Source organism: Pan troglodytes, chromosome 4, assembly GCF_028858775.2.
Source record: "Pan troglodytes isolate AG18354 chromosome 4, NHGRI_mPanTro3-v2.0_pri, whole genome shotgun sequence".
NCBI classification, from domain to species: Eukaryota; Metazoa; Chordata; class Mammalia; order Primates; family Hominidae; genus Pan; species Pan troglodytes.
Window position 1 is genome coordinate 140,869,029 of NC_072402.2, and position 26,595 is coordinate 140,895,623.

Here is a 26,595-nt window from a genome sequence, read left to right on the forward strand (position 1 = left end):
CTAATGCCTGTAGGCCCATAGTAGATTAAAAATGGCCACAGAATCTTTGCAACCCCTCCCATTAAGAGCTGGAGCCCTTGAATCTAGGCTGACCTTTACCCTTTGACTTATTTTGGCCAATAGAATGTGGAGGAAGTGACATCATGTGCCTTCCCAGGCCCAGGCCACAATGCCTCACAGCTTTCTCTCTCATTCTCTTGGAACCCAGTCACCATGTAAAGAAGCCTGTTGTAGCCTCCTTAAAGATGACGGATTACTGGAGAGAGAAGCCCAGCTATCTCTCTCAGTGCAGCTCAGTATTGGGACCACCAGTCGGTTGAATGCAGCCACCTGGGTTAGTCAGGCAAGACCAGCCAAAGCTTCCCAGACAACCTATAGATTCATGATAAATATCACATTGTGATTATTGGAACCCAGTGAGTTTAGGGTGGTTTAATATGCAGTGATAGTAAACTGACACAAGTCCTGTGAGTTTGTGACCGCGGAGTCATGGGCAGCTGTCTTGGGATGGGGCTGAGCTGTCTGCATGAATAGAAAGGTATGGAAGAGTCTCACTATAGTATAGTGCAGCATGGAGACTAGCCTCTCAGTTTTCAGAATCTTCTTGGAAAGAAAACAACTCGTAACTGAGATTCTAAGAAATTTAAGAAACAAAATTTATGGCTAATGGCTGAGGCAAACAAGAAAGGTGGCTCAAATATTGGAATGGAAAGCAGGAAACCCTAGGTTTTAGTTCTGGCATCGACATTGCCTGGCTGATGATACTGGTCTCTGGACCTGAGCATGCCCACTACCACCATCTTCCACTGTCTCTGGTGGAAGAAATGGGGCTGATCCACCTCCAAGGATGAGGGTCGTTCAATGGGTGCTTACTGAGGGCTACAGAAATAAATCATTCTCTCCTTCCACAGTGACCAGTGGGGCATCATGCCAACTCCTTTCTGGGAGAGAGTGATTTTAAAGGAGGAAGTGAACAAATGCTGAGAAAGAAGTCAGGGGACGCCCCACCAGGGACATAACATGCTGCAGTAATTTCCCCAAATTAGAAACTACTAGGTAAATGCCTTCTTTAGACCACAAAGATTGAAAGATTGAAAGAAAGCTAGGAGGGCCGGGATGATTACTGCAATGATGGAACCCAACCTTGGAGTTCTCTCTGCCTAAGTGGTCCCCACCCCTAAAAAATAACTAACTGCTCAGTAGCCTCATAAATAAAACTAATTTTTCTCGTCCTTCCGTCTTAACACACACGCTCATGCATTTCCAAGTTATTTCTGGTGACCTAAAAGACGCACGCATGCCAAACGCCTGCAGATTCTGCCAGAGTCAACCTTCCTCTCCTGTCTTAGTGGCCAGAGAACAGTCCCTGGAATTCAAAGGATAAACAAGGCCTGCGTCCAGACAGAGTTGTTTCTCTGAAACATTGCTGGCTTCTTCTGAGTTTGATTCAGCTGTTCTCTGATGAAATTCAGGGAAAACTTGCCTTCAGAGATATCTCTCAAATTTTACTTATCTTCAGCTTTAGTTGGTCAACATTCATTCTACAAATATCAATTGAACTCCTACTATGGGCCTGGTGGTGGTCTGAGTGCTGAAGATACAGTGATTTAAAAATATTAAAAAAAAAAAAAAGAGTTTCTGCTTTCATGGATTTTATATTCTAGTGGAGACAGGAGATAAATCAGTGTTTAACACAGTATGTCACACAGTATATTGAGAAGTCCCAGGGAGAAAACTAATGGAGAACCAAGGAGATAGGGATTTGGAGGAGAAGGAGGCAAGTGACTTTAGCTCTCTGTACCTCAGTTTTCTCATCTGTAAAATAGTGTGATCATAACCTCCTCAAATAGGTGGCATGAAAATTAAGATCATCTTTTATTTACCTATTTTAGTACTGTGTATGGCAATTACTAGTATTATTTTGGAGGGCTCCCCCCACACACTGTCCTTACTTTTTCTCCAGTCCCTCAGCCATGGTATGTATTTTTCCTGTGCAGAGAAATGTCCCAGGCTGTCCCACTCACCTTCCCCCACCAGCCTCCTACCTTGAATCTGAGACTGGAGCTATAACTCAGTCCAGGCTTTAAGTGATCAGTGAAGAGGAGGAAGGAACTTCTGCTGTAGAGGCAGGTGCTACCCCTCCTTAAAGCAAGACCAGCTAGGGTAGACACGCCACGCCCTGTTCCTGAAAGATCTGGAAACCTCTGAATCCCACAGGGTACCTGATAATTGTGTGCATAGCTGTTATTTATTGAGACCAAATGAATGGCAAAATGAATAATATGCATTAGACAAGTGATAATTCATAGCATATTTTTTTTAAAAAAGCAATTTTACCATCCCCATGCTATTTTATGCCAAAGGGTTACACCCAAACAGGCAGCTATGATTTTACTAGAATTGTCTCTATTTGTCATCCTTTGGAATGTGGGGCTTTGAAAGAGGAAGTTTTCCTCTGTGGCTGGATCAACTTTTTGTGGAGAAGGATCTTTCCTTTTAGATGGAGAATTCTGTTTCTCACCCACCACCAAGCAGAAAAGATCTCTTCAGACCGGTTTGCCTGAAAAGTTGGTGACATTCCCCACCTTTGGAAATAACCTGAACGCCTCATTGTTTTCAAGAGGATTCATTTGCCCCTCCTTGCTCCCCACAGTGCCCTTGGGGATTCCAGCTTACTTACTCGTTCATTGTTGTTTCTTGGACATGCCAGATACCCTCCCTCTGTCACCTCAGGCTCCTGGGCTGTGGAGGCCACAGCTCTGCCCTGTAACTAGGCCACATTTCCTTGACATTTTCAGTTTGTTACTGGTGTGACCCATTTTCTGAGTGGCTTCATGTCCACTTTTCTCTTTCCCTAAGCAAGATCTCACTCATCAATCGGGAGTCCAGCTGGGCTTCCCTTGGTTGAGGGTGGAAATTCCTGCCTCCATCCAATTTTTATGAGATAAATGTGTTGGTTATTAGTGGTGGTTCTTCTTTTTTAAAATATAAAAATTGCTTGAGACAGCCCTCACACTTGGTGACCCAGCAGGATTTCTTTCCCAAGCACCAGGGACCCATCGGTGGCACTTGGATCTCTACAGCCTGTCAGCAGAGGGGGTATGGGAGGAGGTAGGGGCAGAGCGCCGTTTGAATGCCTAGCCACATCCCTGTTTTCCAGCAGAGTGGAAATCACAAATGGAAAAATGTTTTCCTTTACACATATTGTTCTGTTCTTTTCTCCTGTACAAGCTAAAATCATATAAAGGGTCTGTATTTTTTCTATAAACTTATAAATCTTGCTAAATAACCTAAAACAGTTTCCAAAAATTGCTCTGACATACACAGTACATGCTTAAAGCTTTGGAGTTTAATTAAAGGTATGAATGACTGAATTTCATTTTGAATTTAGCTGCCCTCAAATGCCTTATGACACTGTATTTTATTTGTGTAAGTGTTAGGCATTTTAAATCTCAAATTTTTGGTAGAATATTTGGGAAGGAAATAGGCTTAAGATTTTGCATGGCTTTTTCAACATTGTTAGGCCTGTGAGGGAACTTTGAAGGAAATCTAAAGTGTTATTTTTCTTATTTAGGATTAGATTAGAATTGTTTCTACCTCTGTGTATTTAATCTGAGGGATCTTATTCGTAGATTCAGATTCTAAATTGGGTAAATTAAAAGTACATTAGAGTTCAAGTACTGCTTTTGAAACCTTTTTTAGTCAATCTGGAAAGCAGATGCTTACTTAGCTAGGAAAGCATTCCTAGTTGGAAACAGCCTTAGAATCTTGTTTTTAACTCCTTCTCTGCATTAGGGATCTGGAAAGCCAGGCAGGATCTACCATAGGCTTCATTTGGTCTCTGTTACACTGGTCTTCCAAGGCAGACCCTTAGCTCTGTGCACTGGTTCTCAGAGTGTGGTCCTGGGACCAGCATCATTGGTGTTACCTGGGAGCCTGTTAGATCTACAGAATCTCAGGCCTCACCGCAGACCTATAGGATCAGCATATTCTGGAAGGAGGGCCCTGCAATCTGTGTTTTACCAAACCCTGCAGATGATTCTGATACATGCTCAAGTCTGAGAGCCATAGTGCATAGTGATCTAGTGCGTTAAGCTCATGGACTTCCACCAGAATAAAATCAGGACTTACCTCAGTGTAAAGCTCTCAGGGCCAAGCCTGTGTCATCACCAGCACCCTCTGATTGTCTGTGCAGTGATGACAGTACTGGGGCTTAACTGAGCTCTGCCCGTGGCCTTTGGGATCAGTCACAGCTTATATAGCTGAGGAGGGATGGGTTTGCTTTTCACAGGAACCTATTAGCTCACCAGTGCTGCACTTTCCATCTCCCCCCAAAAGCCCAGTCAGCTGCTTCGCAAATGCGTGCCTGTTGGTTACAAATCAAGACAGGGTGGGTGCATCAATTAATCAAGCCAGTAGATGTTTTTATTGTTTATCTATTGTGTGTGTAACATGAAAAGATCAAGATGCTGGTATTGACAGAAAAATAGCTCTCAGGCTATGTGATACTGAAGGTGATGGATGAGCATCGGCGTAGACAGATTAGAGATGTCTAAATCAGCATTTCCCAAACTGGTACAGGAAGGGAAGGGGGCAAGAGCTGCTTTGGACTAAGTTCAACACATTCTTTCTTTTTTTTTTTTTTTTTTTTTCTCGAGACAGAGTCTCACTCTGTCATCCAGGCTGGAGGTCAGTGGTGTGATCTTAGCCCACTGCAACCTCCACATCCTGGGTTCAAGCAATTCTCCCACCTCAGCCTCCCAAGTAGCTGGGACTACAGGTGCACACCTCCACATCCAGCTAATTTTTATATGTTTTGGCAGAGATGGGGTTTCACCATGTTGGCCAGGCTGGTCTTGAACTCCTGACCTCAAGTGATCCACCTGCCTCAGCCTCCCAAAATGCTGGGACTACAGGCGTGAGCCACCATGCCTGGCCAGTTCAACAAATTATTGACTAGAGAACTTCTGAGCCTTTAATATGTCCATCTTGAAGGGGCATCTCTTACGCTACATTTCCTAAATACGTTGACCATAGTACATGATTTCTACAGCACTTCTCTTAAGCCTCTTGAAAGAGCATTCCATGGTTTGGGAAATGCTATTCTAAATTGACATTCTACTTTTGAGGGGGGAAAATGTATTTCTCATAATGGATGGCATTATTATGGTAGAGATCCTTTCAGAGAACAGAGATTTTGTTTATATATAAGTGTATGGCCACAAATAGCTTTCCGAAGACTGAAATGGGTTATAGGGTTATATCACGTGAAAAGCATTGGTAAGCTTTAGAATCTGGGGCAGGGCAAAGCCTGTGTGGCCTGATTGTGGATCTACCAGGGTCAAGCCTCAGCTCTGCCATTTCCTAACTGTGTAAACTTGGGAAAGTTATTTGCTATCTCTAAGCTAAACCTCTTCAGTGAAATGGTAATAATAATAATAATACCTACTTTCAAGGTTATAAGATAATGCCTTCCTAACACTTAGTAAATGGCCTCGTTCAGAGTATCAATCAATAAAACCAACCAATAAAAATTGGTTTCTACGATTATTTTTATTCCTTCTTATTGTTTGCTCTCAGACTGCCCCCCCTACCAATGAACAAACCCCTAGTATTGATTTCTTTCCGTGGTGGCAGCAGATGGACACTCAATGTTTACTTTTGTTTATTTGTTTGATCCTGATGTAACATAAAGCAACCCAGATTAAAAACATTGATATAATTTTAAAAAGGAATTAAAATACCCCAAATTAAATTAACTATAAATAATAAAATACACTGAAATCAATAGAAGTGCTCCTCTTCCAAGACAGGCATCGAACTGTTTACACAAAGAGCGTTGGTCAAAGCCCCCTACCCTATTGTTCCTCCGTTGGGTGGAGCCAACTGGAAACTACGCTAATTAGGCTAGAAACTAATTGCAATCTCAACTCTCCACTGGGGAAGAATTTAGCCTCAGGAATTCCTCTCCAGCCTAGGACTCTGTGTTGATTTGACTGTCATTATGGCAAAAAGGAAAAGAGCTTCTGAAAAAAAAAGTATCTGGAAATGTAGCATCTTAGTCATTCACTGCATTTGCACTATCAAATTCTCTTCTAATATCTATCACCTTCCTTCAGAAGGAAGCAGTGGAGTTCTCACTAAGACATTGCTTTAATGTTCTTTCTAATATTCTTTATGAAGTAAAGGCAGCTGGTGATGGGGCTATTCCCTGGCTGTTGTCAAAAATACTCAGAAAAGGGATAAAATAGCTGCATTACAGACTACCCTATTACCTCTTGTTGCCCTATACAGGAGAAGCCTTGTCGTCAGGGAAAACCAAGATGTTATTGTCCACAAACAAACAAAGGCAAAGGTGTTCATTCAAGGTTGATGTATTAGGATCCTAAGAAGAAACTTTGGTGCATTCGAAATAACATAACTCAAGGAGGGTTTATTAACAAAAGAGTTGGTGCCGAGGAATCACAAGAGATAGTAGAGTAAGCCAGGGCTAGCAGCTGCTGCCCAGTCACCACCCTTAGCTGAGAGAACATGAGAGGAAAGTGGTACAGGAACCCAGAAGGATATACGAGTTGGTGTCTTGACAGGAGCAGTGACCTTTGGTCAAGGGACACAGCCAGACCTTTCAGAAATGGAATAAATGCCTTGGCCCTCTCCTTCCCCCTGCTAGTCTTAAGAGCTCCCCATTGGTGAACCCAACAGGAAGCCCGAGGTTGCAAAAGCCCTGTTTGAAGAAATCCATGCTGGTTAGATCCCAGAGAAGAGATCAGGGTAAAGATTGTGTCTGGAGAGGCAAATTAATGATGTCCAAAGAGTGGAAACAGCAGGAATAGCTATCAATAAAGGATGGCCTAAATAAATAGTAGAGTTGAGTACTATCCAGTACAACAGAGGAATTAGGTAGTTCTGTATGTGCTGGTCTAGAGCTGCCTTCAAAGGCACATTAAAGGGGGAAAAAGAGGTGCAGGACAGTGTGCAGCTGTGACTCTCAGTCCAGGTGGCACATTAGCACCACATGGGGAGCCTAAAATAAAAATTACCAACACCTAGGCCCCTTCCCTGGAGCCTCAGAGTTAACTGATCTGATGTAGGGTCTGAGTGGTGGTATGTTTCTGAAGCCTCCCAAGTGATTTTGATATGCATCTAAATTTGAAAACCATCAGTGTACATTATATGATACTATTTTATATAAGAATCCAGGGATATAAACACAGGATTTATAGACACACATGGGTGGGTATAATATCGGTAATATTTCTGGGAAGATACAGGGGAATGAATCTGTGTGGTTTTCCCTGAAGGAGGCAGACGGGATGGTGATCTGTGGCGGAAGGAACACTGCCTTTTCATTTTAACACTACCCTCTTGTAGTGTGGGATATTTTTTTTTTTTACGTGTGTGCATTGATTGTTTAGCTTCAAAAACTCAGAAATACATTTGCTTGGTTTTGAAATAACCATTCATTCATTCTCTTAAAGCTTTGGAACATGTCTTAGTGAGAAAAGATTTTTCTTTTTCTTTTTTTTTTTTTTTGAGACTGAGTCTCGCTCTGTCGCCCAGGCTGGAGTGCAGTGGCGCAATCTCAGCTCACTGTAAGCTCTGCCTCCTGGGTTCACACCATTCTCCTGCCTCAGCCTCCCGAATAGCTGGGACTACAAGTGTCCACCACCACGCCTTGCTAATTTTTTTTATTTTTAGTAGAGATGGAGTTTCACCGTGTTAGCCAGGATGGTCTCAATCTCCTGACCTCGCGATCCACCTGCCTCAGCCTCCCAAAGTGCTGGGATTACAGGCGTGAGCCACCATGCCTGGCCAAGATTTTTCTTTCTAACCTTAAATTTTTTTGTGTTACCTCAATAGCTAGGAGTCCAAATGAGATGCTATTTGACAGAAGAGTAAGGCCTTTACCAAGAAGTTGTTGCTTTTGGTATTTTTTTTTCTTTCTTTCTTTTTTTTTCTTTTTAGACAGGGTCTCACTCTGTTTCCCAGGCTGAGTTCAGTGGTGCAATCACAGCTCACTGCAGCCTCAACCTCCTAGGCTCAAGCGATCCTCCCACCTTAGCTCCTGAGTAGCTGGATAGTCCCAGGCATGTGCCACCATACCCAGCTAATTTTTTATTTTTTGTAGAGATGGGGTCTTGCTATGTCGCCCAGGCTAGTCCCCTGGATGCAAGAGATCCTCTCACCTTGGCATCCCAAAGTGCTGGGATTACAGGTGTGAGTCATTGTGCCTGGCCTGGTATATTTTAAGTGAAAATGAAATTAAGGCCATTGGTCATTGAATCATTCCATCAATGGCCAAATGGCTCCCTCTCTCCAGGCTGGCCTCGCCCAGGGCTCTGTGTCAGTGTAGTAAGTGGTAACTGTTGGCACAGCAGAAGAAATCATATATGGAGTTAACTGAGCTCTCACTCAGGAAGCTGAGTAGAACCAGTTAGACCCCAGCCTCTGGGCTATTTCAGATTTTTTTTTTTTTTTGAGATGGAGTCTCTCACCCTGTTGCTCAGGCTGGAGTGCAGTGGCGCGATCTCAATTCACTGCAACCTCCACCTCCTAGTTTCAAGTGATTCTCATGCCTCAGCCTCATGAGTAGCTGGGATTACAGGCACGCAGCACCACACCCGGCTAATTGTTGTATTTTTAGCAGAGACGGGGTTTTACCATGTTGGCCAGACTGGTATCAAACTCCTGACCTCAGGTGATCCACCCGTCTTGGCCTCCCAAAGTGCAGGGATTACAGGCGTGAGCCACTGCACCCGGCCTCAGATTTCCTATTAAAATTAGGGAGCCCTAACTTAAAAAACCAGAAAGTCAATGTTAACATTGAGCAGCTACTCATGAACTCCTCCTCCAGCCCCCAACGAACATTGTGAAATGTAAGTAGTTCAATTATGTTGAGCTATATATAGTTCTTTCACCTGATCTTCATCTGTCATTCTCCATCTGCTATCTACCCAATTTCCTTTGAAAGCTCCATTTTAAAGCAGAATATATAATGGAAAAACCTTAACTCCTGACCTTTATGGAGATATACTAGAGTTACTCAATAATAATTAGCAGTTGCCCTGGTAACCTCAGACTTACTGCTTAAATCACCCATATTTGTCACCATCCCCTGCCTGCAGGACAATAAGATCACCTGCTTTGTGCTAATGAAAATGGGGACATTTTAGTAATTTTATAATCCTTTTCAGCCTCTGTTGTAAGGGTAGAAGTGATATTGTTTGTGATTATGCTCACTAAAAAGAGGCTTTTTGTTTTGTTTTGTAGTTACCAAAGCAGTGAGATAGAAATCATTCTGGGTTTTGAGCAAATCGGAAAGCCCTGTTCAGTCTATTTTGTTTACCACTGTATTGAAAACCTTCAAAAACTTAAGTAGGTGAAACCTGCAGACTAGAATTTAAGGATGATGGCCCTGAGATAGAAAAGGAGAATGAAATTGGCAAGTCTGTCATCATATCAGACGTCACAGACAAAGATGAGTAAAGCCCACTAACTCCAGCACTTTGACTTGCGCAATGCTGCTGGAAGGTTGGTAAATCCAAAGCTGAAGCACAAGAGAGATTTCTTCAAATGAATGTGTTGGCTTCTGCTCTGTCTCGGGGGAAGCCTACATCCCCTCTGTAGCATCCATATACTGTGCCTTACAGCATAGACCTCATGGTAGCATGGTAGGAGCTCCATATAACCCTGCTTCTTCTGGAGGAGAAACAGACACTCTACTCCCAAACACACACACACACACACACACACACACACACACACACGCAATCCCCTTTCCCATTTTTCCCTTGATCCTTTGCGTGGAAGTAGAATTAGAGGAAATATGTCCTTAGTCATCCCATGACAGCACTTACAATGTTCAGTTGTCACAGTGAAAATAAACTGGCAAGAAATCAGAAATCAAGAAGTGGAGTCATGGGAATCCTGGACATGCTAATCCAATAGAGACAAGATCTACATGTTAGTGATGGCCATGGCCCAGGTAATCATCCCAGACAGCAGTCAGACTCAGCATTATCCCAAGAGAAGACTACAAACATTTCATTTCATATGAGGAAATAAACACCCACCAATTGCCCTTACTGCCTGCTTTCCCCTTCAGCCTCAGTGGAACGCAAACTTATTTTCATCTAATGTTTCCCTTTGGAGTATGGCACCAACTGTTGAATATTTGCTACTGTAGCCTAACTGCACTCTGGAGCACTCACTAATATCAGCATCCAGAATCGGCCAGCTCTGACAGACAGTCCCTTCCCAGTCAGTGAGCAAACACGAATTGAATGCTTAGTGTTTAAGACACTATTCCAGGGTGCAGTGGCCCACACCTGTAATCTCAGCACTTCAGAAAGATCACTTGAGCCCAGGAATTTAAGACCAGCCTGGACAACATGACATACCATCTCTATTAAAAAAAAAAAAAAGTTAACTGAGTGGTGGTATGCACCTGTGGTCCCATCTACTTGGGAGGCTGAGGGGAGGATTGTTTGAGTTCAAAAGGTCAAGGCTGCCATGAGCTGTGATTGCACCACTGCACTCCAGCCTGGGTGACACAGTAAGACCTCATCTTAAAAAGAAAAAGAAAAAGACACTATTCCAGGCACTATGAAAAAGACTAAAATATACTCTCCTTGCTGCTGCTCAGATGAGGGAGATCAGATCTACGTATGTGGGGGAGCATTGCTGCCAATGCAAGATACATTTTAAGTGGTAAGTGAGCAGTTGGGTCATTTACTCAAAAATATTTATGGTTGAATGAAGGATCTTGGCAATTGTAGGCAGGGTTTCCAATAATTTCCCTAGTTCGTTTTCTAGATCTGCCTTGAAGTGTATAATTTCCTTATCTGCCTTGGTCTTATTGCTGTGAGTTGGGTAGAAGGAGTTCTAGGTTTGTTTGTTTGTTTGTTTTTTTAAGATGGAGTCTTGCTCTATTGCCCAGGCTCGAGTGCAATGGTGCGATCTTGGCTCACTGCAACCTTTGCCTCCTGGGTTCAAGCGATTCTTCTGCCTCAGCCTCCCAAGTAGCTGGGATTACAGGGGTGCACCACCACACCTAGCTAATTTTTGTATTTTTAGTAGAGATGGGGTTTCACCATGTTGGCCAGGCTGGTCTCGAACTCCTGACCTCTGGTGATCCATCCACCTCGGTCTCCCAAAGTGCTGGGATTACAGGCATGAGCCACCATGCCTGGCCGGAGTTCTAGTTTTATGATCCATCTTTTTTCTCTTGTTCTCCAGGAGGCTTCCTACCTCTCAGACCCTACCAAGCTATGTCCCCAATTTTTTGTTTTTTTCCCACTGAGACCTCTATGGCTCTAATGTTTTAGATTTCAAGAAAACTTAAAATTTGGACTATAAGAATGACATAGAAAGGAAAAAATATCACAAAGAATGAAAAGCTGCAATTTGATCATTTGCATGTGTTGCATTTTTGAAGTCCTCCCCACCCCATTGCAACAAGAGACTTTATCTTTAGGTTGTATTTGTTCTTTTTTTTTTCTTCTCCCAAACATCTAGCAGTTTACTAATATTTGTAGTGGGCAAAAATTTGTAACAATTTCTTATATAATGCAGTATATCAAATATCCTATTAAAATAAAATTTAGTTCATATCTTGAAGGATTATTTTCTGACCTTATATGGAAAAGGAAAGTTTTGAGAATGAGTAGTTCTTTAAACCCTGAATCAGTGTAACCAGGAAAAAATAAGTAAAGAGAGACTGTGCCTTGCCATGGGTCAGGGGAAGTTTTACTATCAAATTTTCATGCAATACCCAAATCTCTGTATAGGTATGAGGGCTCTCTTTTCTGTTTCTTTGTCTATAAGGAAATTCTAAATTAAATTTCCTCTTCCTTACAAGCCAGTTATTAAGTTATTAAGTTCTGCCTTTAATTTCAGCTTGAATCAATTAGGTTAGATGCCCACAAGCAAGTGCCCTGGTTCATCATTTCAAAGAATGAGACTCTTTTTGCTGTATTTTTCTTTGCATCCATGGCTGATTTTTCTACTCTTCTACTAGCAGCTCTTCTTCCGCCTCCAGGAGTTTATTCTTTTCACTTGTATGCCAACTCCAGTGGCATTACAAAGGGAGGGTTAATAAAACCTGTGTTGAGTTGGTATTTTGACTATAGCTAGCTCTGAAATGGAGCATAGAGAGCACTATTAGCCATAACCTGAGTGTTCCTGATGAAACTCAGAGCCAGCTTTCTGCCTTAGTCATCATTTTTGGTTCACTTTGTGTAAGCAAGTTCCCAGTGTAACCCACTGGCCTTGGCACACCTCAGGAAGAATTAGGTCTCTATGTACAAAAATGTTCGACAGAAACCTAAGACCCTCATCTAGAATCTGAATATGTAATCAGTGTGTCGGGCCCCAAAAGAGAAGAGCAATGTGATTTCATGTAGAACCCTATTTGTATGCTGCCACAGCCCTATGCTTTGCTTTACTTCGGATTCATATAGAAATCCAAGAATTTGTAGTAAGTAAGAGAAAGAAAACACCATCTCTGCTCAGCTGAGCTGGCCCGTGTGCCGAACTAGGAAGATGGCTCTTTTCCTCTGGAGAGGATATGATCTTTTCAAGGTTGCTTTTTACACATCACCATGGGGCTGGCCTGGTTGCACGCTGAAGCTGTGAAACCTGAGTGTGTATCTGTGCAAAGCTGGGGTCGAATCAGGGCCCCTAGGGGCCCTGCACTGGTTTTGTTGAGTGGAACATACAGGTTGGGGTTTTTGGAGGCTGGATGGGGAAGAGGGAGGAGAGATGAGGGTGTTGTCAGTGAGGGAGGAACTTTGGGGAACAGAAATATCTAAAAGGAAGTTTAATGGACTTTCCTGTACATGGTGCATAATGTGAATCCTCGTCCTTGTCACCTCATGCGGGCTTCGGTAAGAACCACTCCCTCATTCTTCAGTCTTCCACCGTATTAAGAGCTTGGGTTCTGGGGGCAGATTTACTGAAGAGTTCACATCCCAACTTTATTAGTTGTTTTACAATGATCACTTCCTTTTTAAAATTTATTTTAGATTCAGGAAGTACATGTGTAGGTTTGTTACGTGGGTATATTGTGTGATGTTATGAGGACTGGGCTTCTAATGTACCCATCACCCAATAATGAACGTTGTACCCAATGGGTAATTCTTTAGTCATCACCCCACCGACCCTCCCCACTTTTGGAATCCCCAGTGTCTGTCATTTCTATCTTTATGTGCATGATGTGTATTATTTATTCCCTGCTTATAAGTGAAAACATGTAGTGTTTGATTTTCTATTTCTGAGTACGACGAACAGTTCCTTGCCCTCTATAAGCCTCATCTGTTAAATGGAAACAGTAGTAGTATCTACCTCCTAGGGTTGTTAGGATGAAATGAAATAGTTCATGTAGAGCACTTTGCATGGCTTCTGGCTCATAGTCAGGGTTCAGTAAAAGTTACCTGCCGTAATTATGGTCATCGTTGCTCTTTTAACAGGCACTGGGGATTTGGAATGTGTTTGGAGGGTTGTACTGAGGTGCAGAGTCCTGCTTCGTGATGGGCACAAGGTGAGAAGGGAGGCTGCCCTCTGGGTTCCAGTCATATCTCAATTAAAGAATAACACACGCCCTTCCCCTAACTCATCTAGAACAACCCCATGTACGTAGCTGGCAGTGAACACAAAAGCTCTCTGAGTAGCCGGAAGAGCCCACAATTTCATCAGCTCTCTAGACCTGTTGGACACCCTCAGATCAGGGTGACTGAGGGAGTGTGGGCAGGAAGCCCAGGCCAGGAATCCAGGAGAGGCTGCTTAGGGCTTTGGGGTCCAGGCAGAGCAGGAACTATAAGGAGGTGGAGCCACTTGGAGGAAGGCGAGGACCAGAATGGAGTGGAGTGGCTCTTTTGGCCCCACATGACCACCATTTAGCTACTTGGTGTGTTGGCCTCTCTACATCCAGTTGCTGCTTCTCAGTGCTCCCCTCTGGCTTATTCTTTCCCACCATTCTGTGCCTGGGCTTTACTCTCCCTCACAGCTTCTGCTTCCTTTTAGCTTTGGATTGCCATGACCCCTGACAGCCCCAGTGCTTTCATAGCCTCATTCTCCTTAGAATTTCACCTGCTGCTTTGCTAAATTCTCTGCCATCCAGCCCTGAGGGAAAGCATCTATGGACTGGAGACCTTGAGGCAGGGGATTCTACAGTTTAATCATCTGTAGCCACAGTGAACTGGGTTACACAACCTTTCAGCAGGAACTGAAGGTAGAGCACGTTCGAAGACTGCCAAGTCCAGGACATACCTTTTGCAGACAATTACAACAAACTTGGCTCCTTGGCTTTCTGCCATCCAGTATTTTGGGAGTGACAGTCATACCACAAAAGGTGGTTACATTCACAGAATAGAAAGTTAATAATTGCTGATGAGGCAAAGTACAGAAGAACTTTTTCTGAATTCATAAAAGCTGTAATAATACAAAGGTCTGGATAAAGAACTAGCTACCCTTCAAATCCAGCAGCAGCTTCTTTGGTCACAACTGTATAACAGCACAAGACAGTATTGATTTTTATAATTTTCTCACCTCAAGTAAATTGCATTTGATATATTCTGTCTTTGAAGGTAGAAAAATATGTGCTGTGTTTTAGAAAGGTTTCCTTTGGTTGACCTGGCACGGTGGCCCATGCTTGTAATGCCAGCATGTTGGGAGGCCAAGGTGGGTGGATCACTTGAGGTCAAGAGTTTGAGACCAGCCTGGCCAGCATTGTGAAACCTCATCTCTACTTTAAAAAAAAAAAAAAAAAAAAAAAAATTAGCTGGGCCTGATGGCATGCGCCTGTAATCCCAGCTACTCGGGAGGCTGAGACATGAGAATCGCTTGAACCCGGTGGGGAAGAGGTTACAGTGAGCTGAGATCACACCACTGCACTCCAGCCTGCATGACAGAGCAAGACTCCATCTCAAAAAAAAAAAAAAAAAAAAAAAAAGAAATCCATTGTTTGTAATAAGAATAGGGGCGCTCAAATGATTACATTTCATTTGTTTGTAGAGTTGTTCATCAATGATGTAGATTGTGTATCACAATTCCTTAGGACCTAGAGATGGTAATAGCATGGGGGCAAGCACATGACTAAGCCAGGCCAACCATAATATTTTCATGGATTTTTTTGTTTTGTTTTAACTGGTGCTGGGTTAAGAATCTGTCTTGCCTACCAGAATATCCAGCAGCCGTGTTCCCCATCACATATAGAAAGTTCAGCTGCAGCCATTCCAATGTGCAAAGAGAAACTGACAAGAGATAGTGGAAGCATTTTTTGAGCTTTTTTAAACTCTCTCTGCCATTCAACAGATTTTTCTGAATGTCTTCAATATGTAAACACATTAAAGATGAGTTAGAGGGGATCGTGCCCTTCATGATGAGAAATAACAGAAACATAAAGTACCTGTATTGAATGGTCTAGGTGCTACAGGATAAAGTGCTGCTGGAATTCCTAGGCAAGAGAGATGACTTTGAACTGGGATGATCAAGGAAGGCTTTGTGATCAAATTGGCACTTGAACATGCATCTTGAGGATAGGTTGGATTTAGGCAGCAAACAGTGGGAAAAGGCTCAGAGGCAAGATCATACAGGGCACATGTGGGGAGCTGCTAATAGTTAACTTTGAACGTATGCTTCTCATCTGTAATATTACAATTGTTTTGTTTTCTTGTGTCAATATGCTTTTTACCTCTTCAGACACTAAAGCTGGGGAAGCCTAGTAATGTTGTCTTCCCATTCCAGAATTCCATGCTAGCTGGATCCTGATGGAACATCTTTTGTCAATTTATTTCATGTAATTGACTTGCCTGAGACGTTCCCTATTTTCATCACAGTTTTGCTTCATAGTCAAATAGACCTCACCATCTGGAACTCTTTTTTTTTTTTTGCTCAAATTTTCTTCCACAAAGGGCCTGTTTTGGTTTCTAAGTGTCACACAAGATCTTACGACATTCTGCATCATCCTCTTTGCTTTGAGTTTTATAATGTTAAAAAGCCAACAAAATAGGTTCAAAAATAAGCTGTATTCCTCTTCTGTGTTGCAACCCAAGACTAAGCACATCAGACAAATTCTGACACCTTCAGCTTTTAGCAAAGGCTGTTTGGTTGCCTTGGAGTTAGGCTATATCTCTAGGAGATTAGCTCTAGGCTCTGAGAGGGTAAAGCAACTCAGAAACAATCAGGATAGACCAGATTCATGGTGGGATTAATAAGGAGAGGATATAGATAGTGATCACATAGACTTACAGAAAATGCCTGCTTATTTTTACTCCTTACACAGAGTTGTTTTGTTTAGCCTTCACTTACTATGCTAAACCTGCTAAAGTACATGTGGTATTTATTTTCATTTGGATGGGTAGCATCCCTTCTCTTTCTCAAACTGTAAGTGAACTATGGAAACTGCATCCCAGACATTCAGTGGTGATAGTCTGACACATTGTCAGAGAGCACCATGCACTACTAAAGTGACTGTTGGGGCCTTTGCTTTTGCAATGTTTGCATTTCTCTCAATCCAGGGCCTCTCTGGGCTCTAACAGGAGCTATTCCTGTCTTCCTCACATGTTTCTGAAAACTGAACACTGGTGTAAATTTCCCTAATGTGACATCTTTTACATGTACAGACAGTTCTATTCAAGACCCTGTATGTCAGGTTGAGCAGATTTACCAATCAGTGTTTTTGGTTGCAAGTAACAGAAAACCTAGCCCAAATAAGTTAGGCTAAAATGGAACTTACTGGTTTTCCATTGTGCAGGAACATTTGTATTCAGGCATGGCTGGGTCCAGGGGCACAGGTGTTGCCATCAGAACCCAGCTCTTGCCAGCTCTCATTTCAGCTTTCCTCTTTGCTGACTCTCCTTAGATAAGCTCTTTCCTTTTGATTGCAGGGTGGTTACCACCAGCTGGACTTACCTTCTTAAAAAGCCCAAGCCCAGCAGAAAAGAAAGAGAGAGCCTCTTTTTCTCAGCAGTTTGAAATACAGGCTGAGCCTAATTTCTGTTGGTCCACATTGAGTCCCATCCCCATCCCTTAACCAATCTTTGTGGCCAGGGGTATAAGTGAGGCTCTGCGGGGCTGGGCCTGAATCACCTGTTCACCCTTGACTGGGTGGGAGGGGAGAACAACACCCAAGGCACACGGACTCTGCGGATGGAGAAGGGGTGGTCCTCAGAGAAGAGACAGCCACAGATGTCACTACACTGGACCTTTCTTATGGGGACTTCGTGAAGGATTTGGTGACTTTACACTCCAGGATCCAAATTTGTACTGCTTTCTTTCCCCTCAATAGTGTCTTATATGTTCTCTGAAAATATCCCCTTTTTTCAGTCCAAATGCTTCTTGCATAATTTATTTTATTCCTAGTTGACTGACTGCCTCCTTTAAGAATAACGTATTTTATAGTTTTTTAAAAATGAAGAAAATGTTATCTTCCTACTTAGCCCTGGACACAGTTGATTCATTTAAAAAACAAATTTCTGGGGAAAGGCTTTCATTATCAGTGCCCGTTACAGGTTATTAGAGAACAAATGGCAAACACCGGTGTGCTGGGGTTGGCCTCCATTCATTTTAATGACAGTGTTGTGGAGAGTGCATCTTAGAATGTGACTAAGCAGAAGGAAAAGAATCTGAAAAGGACTGGCCCCTTGTCTTCTGTGAGGGCTGTGAACATGCAAAAACAGTGGCTCAGCAGCTCTGAGAGCTCCTCAGACACAGGCCACTGGGTGGTGGCATCTTTTGGTGGCCTGCCAGAAACAGTGGGGCAGCCAGCATCCACCTCACGAGCTTTGCAAAAGTCTCCAACTTGTTGTGACATTGTCCAAAACCTATGAGTTTGGATAAGAACTGTTTCTTCTGCCAGGAATCACATTGAGTGGCTGGAAAATTCCACCTCAGTTTGATCTTCCAGTGCCTGGTTCATATCCTGAGAACAAATTTTGCTCTCAAAGGTTGAAATGAAGTCTCCATGAGCTATGGTGATGATAATGGTGGTAATGACAATGATAATTCACATTAAGGAAGCCCCAGTGTCCCAGGCATTTTACATGTGTGTACTTATTTAATCAACATAATGCCGGAGGTACTGTTGTACTCCCCATTTTACACATGAGGCATAGAGAGATTACCTAACTTATCTGAGGGTAGAGGTGGGATTTGAACCCAGGTGGTCAGGTTCTAGTACTGCCCCACCCACAACCACTATGCTTAGTTGCTTCTGCGGGCAATGGTTGGGTATTGGCAAGCTGCAGAAGCTGGGTGTGTTGGGAAAGAGACTGAAGCAGCCCAGTCATGTTTCTTCTTTTTCTTGCCCTCCATTCTCTGGTATCGTTCAAGTGTCAGATGCTGGGGGAGTTTGGGGAGACAACAAGAGCATGGGAGAATAGGAAGCAGAGAATGAGTACCTAAAAACAGAGGTCAGCAGGCCACAGTTTAAGAGAAAAAGAGAGGGGAAAAAAGAGCAGGAAATCCTTGAAAGGAGCTATAATAAAGGACAGAGAATATAAAGGATAAAAATGGATTCCAAGGAGGAAAAAGAATGGGAGGAATGTTTATTGACCATCTGCTGTTGCCAGGCACTAGCCTAGGGCTTTTCCATATGTTATCTAATCTTAGAACCCAGTTAGATGAACAACCACTATCAATATTCCCATTTTACAGATGGGGAAACTGGGTTTCAGGGGGATAAAGTGACTTCCCCAAGGTCACAGAACTGGAAAGCAGCAGTTTGAGCTGAGGCCTGTGTGACCCCCCCCAGCCAACAAGTCATCCATCGTCTTGAGGGCTAGTCCCTCATTCCTGGCCATGGTTTGTAGCCCTAGATGAGAGCCGCACTTGAGATCTTGAGATTTGACAGATACTTGGAGATCATACTCCAAGGAATATGGCCACTCCTTTGCTGGGAGGCAGTTGCTGTGTACTTGCATCACAAGGAGGAGAGGGGAGGGGAGAGGAATAAAGTTTTATGGGACACCTCCTTACTTCCCAAGTTTCAAACTTTTATCAAGCCAACTCTTTAAACTTTAAATATGTTGCCAGAGGTGCTGTCACTTCCTTAAGCATTCCATAACTCTCCAATCTCAGGTAAGCTATTTTTTTCCCATACTTGTGAGATTTCCTCCTACATTTGCCCATTTCTGCCATTAAAAACAAAACTAAAAACTTTCCCTCAAAAGCTGACCATCTGCTTGTCACTACGCTTTCTTCCAAATTGAAGAGGTGGTAGCAGGATGTTTGCAAGCCCAGTATTTATCTCTGGCGTAGGCACAATCCCAGCATCTACTGATTACATTTCCCATTTACTGTTAGGTTTGCGATTTGGGATTTGAACTTCCTCTGCACTTTTTTTTGTTTCCTTCCTTTTATTTCTTAGAATCCAGGTCTAATTGTCCCCCTAAGGGCTAGACTGGTTTCAATAGATTTATTAAGTGATGACTTTACAGTGTGGGTGTTATGTCCATCTCAAAATCTGTGCAGGCAACCATCACATACATGCTTGTCCCCTATTGCCAGCTAAAACTGAGGCAGCATTTTCAAGAATGCCAAGCCTTTACTAAGTGCAGGCATTTGTTTGTTATTTCAAGTCTTTGTATGCTGACAAATTCTGTACATGCATGCGTGTGTTTAGAGCACAGTTGGGTGACATGTGCCAGGTATCTGGTGGCAACTGTCCTCTGAGCATGGTTGATAACCAAATAAAATCCAGGAATGTGAGGCTCGTTACTCTTTAAAAAAAAAATACATGTACAGTTGAGTAAAATGAGAATAAAAAAAAAGATTAACAAAGGCTGAGAGAGGAAGAGAGTAATTCATCATAAAACTGTCCTGAGCCACCTAGCAGCCACGACAAAGAAGGGAAAAAATATAATGGGATGTATAGTTCAATTGTCTGTTCAAAAAAAGCATACCAGTTCATCAAGAGCTACAAGTTATAATATTAATTTGTCATGTGAATCTCTATATTAATGATTTTGAATAGCTCAATAGATAATATCTTCCAAAGCAGTTTCATGCAAAAAATAAATGAGGCCCTCTATATAGGGCTGTTACTCCCATTGGTTTTGATTAAATACAGAGTCTGATATTAAGCTGAAGTATTGAAAGGTTGTTTTTACTATGGTGCAACAAGGAGAACAACCTGGAGAAAGCATGTTTGCTGGTGATCGGCCTGGTAACAGAATGATAGATGGAAGGCAGGATCCCTCTTAGAGGATCCCAGTTATCTTGGCCATGCTTTTGATAGGAGCTACATGACATGTATTCTAAATTGAGGTCTGTGGGAATATAAATACCCGAAGGGCAGATACCCATGTTGTTGGTTGAAAGAAGATGCCAGAGGCATAGATCATGTTTTATTGAGGCCGACTGGAATTCTTGTCTCCATAGGGTTCATGCGAGTTCAGCAAGCAGTTACCATGTCTACGGCACGCCAGGACACTGTTGGGAAGGTAGTATTCCGTGTACGTGAGACCTGCACCCAGGTTTCTTTAAGGTAGCCTGGCAGTGCTGTGACAGAGACAGACTCAGGATGCAGTGGGACCCAGGGGAGGGACACTGAGCCTCACCCTCTGGGCTGCATCTTGGTAAGTGAGTAAAAGTTACCAATGGGAAGATGGGGGACATTGCAAGCAAATGGAACTGTGCAAGCACAAACAAGGAAAATAAATATGGAGTGCCCTCGAACTCTTTGGCCTCAACTGATCCTCCCACCTCGGCCTCCCAAAGCACTAGGATTACAAGCATGAGCCACTGCACCCGGCTCATGCTGCGTGCCTGAGAAGTAACAAACCATTCTGCAGGGTGTGCAGGAGCCACGAGGGCCTAGAGGGAGTGGAGTCAAGAGAGCGGAAAATCACCACAGGCCAGAATTTTCAAGAGACGTATTTTTAGGCAGGTCCAAGATGTTTCTCCAAAAACGAAGTGGCTTTGCATTGTTTTATTAATAAGAGTCAACATTTCCAAATTCAGGCACTTCTTTACGTAGGCATTGTTTTTCTTAATCCTCACAGTCACTTCTCACAGGTGGGTATTGTTTTCTCATTTTTACCGGTAGCAGCCTCAGAAAGGTTAAGTAACTTGCCCAAAGTCCACAAAATCTAACTGCAGAGACTTCCCCACCTCACCATTTGGGAGCTTTTTTGTCCAAAGACTATGAATGTCCTAAATCAGAGCCCAAGTAGAATTGGAGTTCTGAGTCATGCTGTGTGGAAGGGAGAGGTGACCTTGACCTAGACTGCACCCTAGGCTTCCCTATACCTAAAAAATTTACCCTGAAGATGATTTTTCTTTGGTGAAGGCTGTTAGACATTGAGGCTGGTCTGCCCACAAAGATGAATTTGGTTTTGGCAAAACTAAGTAGCTCCTCCTCCCAAGATTCAGTTGCTGTTTGAGGGCAGCATCAAAACAGAGAAGTGTTGTATCTTCCTGTGTGTAAAGCAGGAAGGGTGACATCTGTTTCTTCCAATAGCCTCTCCATGTTGTTTAGAAATCAGTATTTCTTAAAAGGAGAATGGCAGCAGGTAGAACAAAATGTCAATATTCATTCAGCGCCTCTTCTGTTTTATCCAGCTCAGAGATTCTGTCCCATGCAAAATAAAAGATAGGTAACAATCTATTGTTCAGTGTTAAGGATCCGGTTGGGTATGTTGTTGTACATCTCCACAATGGCATGCTACATAGCCACTAAGAAAGAACGAGGAGGCAACTTTTCGTGTAATGATGGAGCAATCTCCAGGAGATACTGTTAAGGAAAACAGTCAGGATTCAGAACAATGTGAATAACTGGTGGTCATTTGTTTTTAAAGGGAAGGGGGGTGTGAAATCACACACACACATCCACCCACACCAGCTTGCAAGTTCATTTAGTATCTCTGGAGAAAATATGAGAAACTCATACTAATGGTTACTTCTGGAGAGGGAAGGAAGAGTTATTTTTCCTATCTACCCTTTTATACTGATACCCTTTTATACTGTCTGGAAATTTTATCAACTGATATAATAGCCATTCCAAGCAATAGATTAATATAAAAATTAAAGAGAGAAAATGCCCCATCCCCTAAACAAGTTGAAACATATTCATATAATTTATTTGTAGATATATACCTCTATCCCACGGTTGTGAATTAGCTGTCATATGAGTATTTTAAATTTGTAGTCTATAAGCAGGCAACTTTTTAGCAATATGGGATTACATAGGATCATAGGTAATTGGAACCCTCAGCCAAATACTTGCTGATACACTACCTCTGAGTTTCTAAACAAGTGAGCAAGAAAGTCCTGTATTGAACTTCTAAGCCTCATACCTGTCAGGGACTGATAAGTACACATGGGCAGGTTCTTTGATATGTTTCCAAGTCCATTATCAGAGATAAGGAAGCTTAAGTGTAAATCTGTGATTTAACTACATTTCAAATTTGATGTGGAGCTACAGGAAGGATGCCAGAGAGAACCTGTGTGCTCCGAATACATCTGTTGCTCTAGCTCTTTAAAAGACTTTCTTTTCCCCACATAAAAGGAGCCCAAATGTTCTCTCTCCTATATAAGGCTATTTAACTGACCTAAGGGCTAACTCTTACTTTTTGGTGCTTCACAGATGACTAAGTGGTGGTATTATTTTAACCAGTAAAAATTCAGAAATCTAGGGTCAGGCTTGCAGCTGGCAGAACTTGTAAACAGTTAATGATTGAAAGGACTAATCAGCATCTTGAAAGGCAGCTCATGAGAAGCATAAGCAAAATGCTTAGGGGTGCCTGCAGATAGAGGACTGTGGCACTCTGTGGTGACAGTGAAGGAAAATGTGTTTGATGTCATCTTGTCACAGAGAAAGGCTATCTGTCATACCTCAACTTAGCATGAGTTTTTCTTTTGTAAGTATGTAAGATATTTTCAGAAATGTTTTAGAAAAAAGATTGTTTTTTAAACCAAATTTTCAGTGTCTACTCGAAAAAAATGGTACACTTTTTTTTTTAATGAAGAATGATGGATACCAAAATGTAAGAGATTTCTAATAAACAGCCCTTCTCAGTTGGTACAGACTTCAACACCTGGTCTAGAAGTTTTATACTATTGGGCATATGTGGGGTGTGGGAATTATTGTTTGTTTAGTATTTTTGCAAAAGCAGGCTTGGGTTTCTTTCTGATTCTTATTTAGGTTTGAGAGAGAACTGCCGTAAGAAGGTTTTTGTTTTTAGCCAATTTTGACTTTTTCCCTTAATTTTTAAATTTCCTCATCTGAAATATGGCACAATAGGCCAGGCACAGTGGCTCACGCCTGTAATCCCAGCACTTTGGGAGGGTGAGGCAGGTGGATCAACTGAGGTCAGGAGTTCGAGACCAGCCTGGCAAACATGGTGAAACCCCTTCTCTACTAAAAATACAAAAATTAGCCGGGCGTGATGGTGTGCCCCTGTAATCCCAGCTACTCAGGAGGCCGAGGCATGGGAATCACTTGAACCCAGGAGGTGGAGGTTGCAGTGAGCTGAGATTGCAGCACTGCCCTCCAGCCTGGGTGACAGAGTGAGACTGTGTCTCAAATAAATAAATAAATAAATAAATAAATAAATGAAATATGACACGTGACAATGAAACGGAATCGTCTTTATGAGATTTATGTCTTCTCTTAGCCAGAGATTAGCCAAGCATTTGTTCCTTAAAAATGAAAAGTCATGATGCCTGTGTAGTGAGCCATCTGCTGCTCAGTAGACTGCATAAGAGACTTGCCAGCCACGTCTGCTTTTATATTTATGAACTGACGTTCACTTCTTAGATGGTAGGAATTAATCCAGTGGGACTCTACTTTGAAAGTAAGTTTCTTATGGGAATTTACCTGCAGGCTTGGCAGGCGAACCCTTTGGGCAGAATAGTGACTCCCAAGCACCATGGCATGTTTGTTTTCGAGAGTTTTTGTGTCCCTCCTCTGGTTCTTCTTCCTGGGAGCACCACCTCCATGCTCATATGCATTGACATAGAAGTCCTTTCACCACTGAATGTAAAGAGCCAGCCTAAAAATGAGAAATTAATTTACCTTCGCCCCAGGGTAGCTTAGAGACAGCTTTTAAATTTTGATGTTAAAAAGCACTTGGAAAGACAGTTCATTTTGGAGCCTGCGGAAGGAATTACTTTAGTTAAGGGCTTAACATAAACCTGAGTAGCAGACCATTAGGCAGAGGTCTACATTTGGCATTGAAACTTAAATTTCAATACTCTAATGAAAATTTCCACCATAAAAGAGACTCGGGTGTCTGATTTTCATCGTTATGCAATTTTCAGCTCATAATCTCAGAATCCGTAAATGCCTTTAGGATCTAATTTGCAAAGAGAATTACGTATTGCAAGGAGCCATGTAAAGTATATAACTAGTTCTGTGGAAAGCAAAGCTGTGAGTGACATCTAATTAGGCTACAATATCAATGTGCTTTGGCTCTGGCACTCATCTGTCATTACTTTGAACAAGCCATTTGACCTTTATATTATAGGTAGGGACCATACCTCTTCATTTGCCTGTTAGTTCTGTTGCCCTGGTATAAATTTAATTGCGCCTTTCTGCTTCAATGTGCTGGTTTGGGTGATAAGTTATATGATCACTCACTATATACAATCTAGAATAAATGATAACACCTCATCATATTAGTTTCCCAAGTGTCTTTTTCACTAAGTTGATCATCTGTGGACCAAGGACCATCTAGTTGGCCTCTCAGAATAGTGTTTGGCTTTTGTTTGCTACATAGTGCTTGTCAAATGAAGGAATCAGCTTCTCAGGCTGCATCACGAGCCTGTAGGATTTGGATCCGTGAAATGTATGTGAGATCACCAAGCATAATGCTCCCCAGTGAAAACAGGACTCATCGAATGCCAAGACGCTCAGTCATGGTTGATTACCAGACCACAGAAAACCTGGCAGAGCTGGCATGTCAGTAGCAGACACGTACATGTATTTGATATGCACGCTCACCCATAGCTGCCTTGGAGACAAGGTGCCGTCGGCAGACCAGAAGTGGGGAAAAATTTCTGATAGGCTTAGGATCTGGCTGGCACTGTTGTCAGGAATAACAATAATACTACAAAATATATTTATAGTGCTTTTCAGTTTTCAGAGCCACTTGAAACAGTTTGCAGAGTGTTTCATTTGATTTTGGCACTAACCCAAATCATAGCACTTGGCATACTGTACCATAGTTGCCCATTTTCTTCTCTGATTCCTGCTCTAAGCTGTAACGTAGGTCAGGCCCACACCTGTTTCTTGTTCACTATTGTTTCCCCAGCACTTGAGGGTGCTCTTTCCAGGTGTGTGATAAATATGGATGGAAAGCATGATGAGTGCAGGGCAACTACTATCTCCTACATTTTCTAAATGAGGGACACTGAGGCTCAGAGGGCATAAGTGGCCTGTTCAAGTCTGTGTGGCAGTCCTTTTTTTTTTTTTTTTTTTTTTGAGACAGCATCTCACTCTGTCACCTGGGCTGGAGTGCAGTGGCGTAATCTCTGTTCACTACAACCTCCGCTTCCCAGGCTCAAATGATTCTCCTGCCTCAGCCTCCCAAGTAGCTGGGATTATAGGTGCATGCCACCATGCCCGGCTAATTTTTGTATTTTCAGTAGAGATGGGATTTCACTATGTTGGCCAGGCTGGTCTCAAACTCCTGACCTCAAGTGATCTGCCCACCTCAGCCTCCCAAAGTGCTGAGATTACAGGCGTGAGCCACCGTGCCCAGCCTGTGTGGCAGTCTTAACCTGTAAGCTCCTGTTCAAGCCTGGACCTTTGGATTCAAAGTTCAGTGCTCTTTCTGTTGAATCAGTACCCAGAAGAAGGAGCATTGTGTTCATTGTATGAGGGTGACTTTGTATGAGGTTCATTGTATGAGGTGTTTCTTTGCAAGAAACATAGAAAAATGGGAGACTGCAGTTCCTTCCACATGGGATTTGCTTCCCCTACCTACACTTGCTAACATCTGCTGTTTCTTTTAGGATCCACTGAGCCCTCCTCCAGGGAGCCTTCCCTGCTGCCCTGCCCCTTGACTGGCTTAGGTGCCACTATTCAGTGCTACTACAATAGCTGGTGCTCATTTCTGTCGTTGTACTTAACAACAGCTGCTGCTGCCCATGGGGGCTCCCTTGGTGCCAGACACTGAGCTGAGAGCTTCACATTTCCTCACGATTGCCCCAGGAGGGAGGCTGTTCATACGTCATTTTTCAAGTGGGAAACTGAGGTTCAGGAAAGTCATCTAACTTGCACAAGGTCACCCAGCTTGTAAGTGGTTGACCTAGAAATCATCTGACTCTAGGCTGCTGAGCCCACCACACCCCACTTAACTACATGATTTTTTTTTTTTCAAGGAGTCTCACTCTATCACCCAGGGTGGAGTGCAGTGGTGCAATCTGGGCTCACTGCAACTTCCACCTCCCGGGTTCAAGCGATTCTCCTGCTTCAGCCTCCCAAGTAGCTGGGATTACGGGCACCTGCCACCACACCTGGCTAATTTTTATATTTTTAGTAGAGACCCGGTTTCACCATGTTGGCCAGGCTGCTCTTGAACTCCTGACCTTAGCGATCCACCTGCCTCGGCCTCCCAAAGTGTTGGGATTATAGGCGTGAGCCACCACGCC

At 42.8% G+C, this 26,595-nt stretch overlaps 1 protein-coding gene across 28 annotated transcripts in view; it reads left to right on the top strand.

Annotated features, from left to right (window-relative positions):
* Positions 1–26,595, top strand: part of ARHGAP26 (Rho GTPase activating protein 26) — a 458,375-nt gene that overhangs the window by 381,949 nt on the left and 49,831 nt on the right. The window contains exon 21 of one of the 28 annotated variants that reach the window (XM_016953986.4): positions 20,380–25,418. The exons of the other annotated variants lie outside the window; for them this stretch is intronic. Within the exon in view, the coding sequence (XP_016809475.1) occupies positions 20,380–20,461 (82 nt within the window). The 3' untranslated portion in view covers positions 20,462–25,418. Of the gene's footprint in view, positions 1–20,379; positions 25,419–26,595 lie in introns of those variants that run through there. 28 annotated transcript variants of the gene reach the window in all.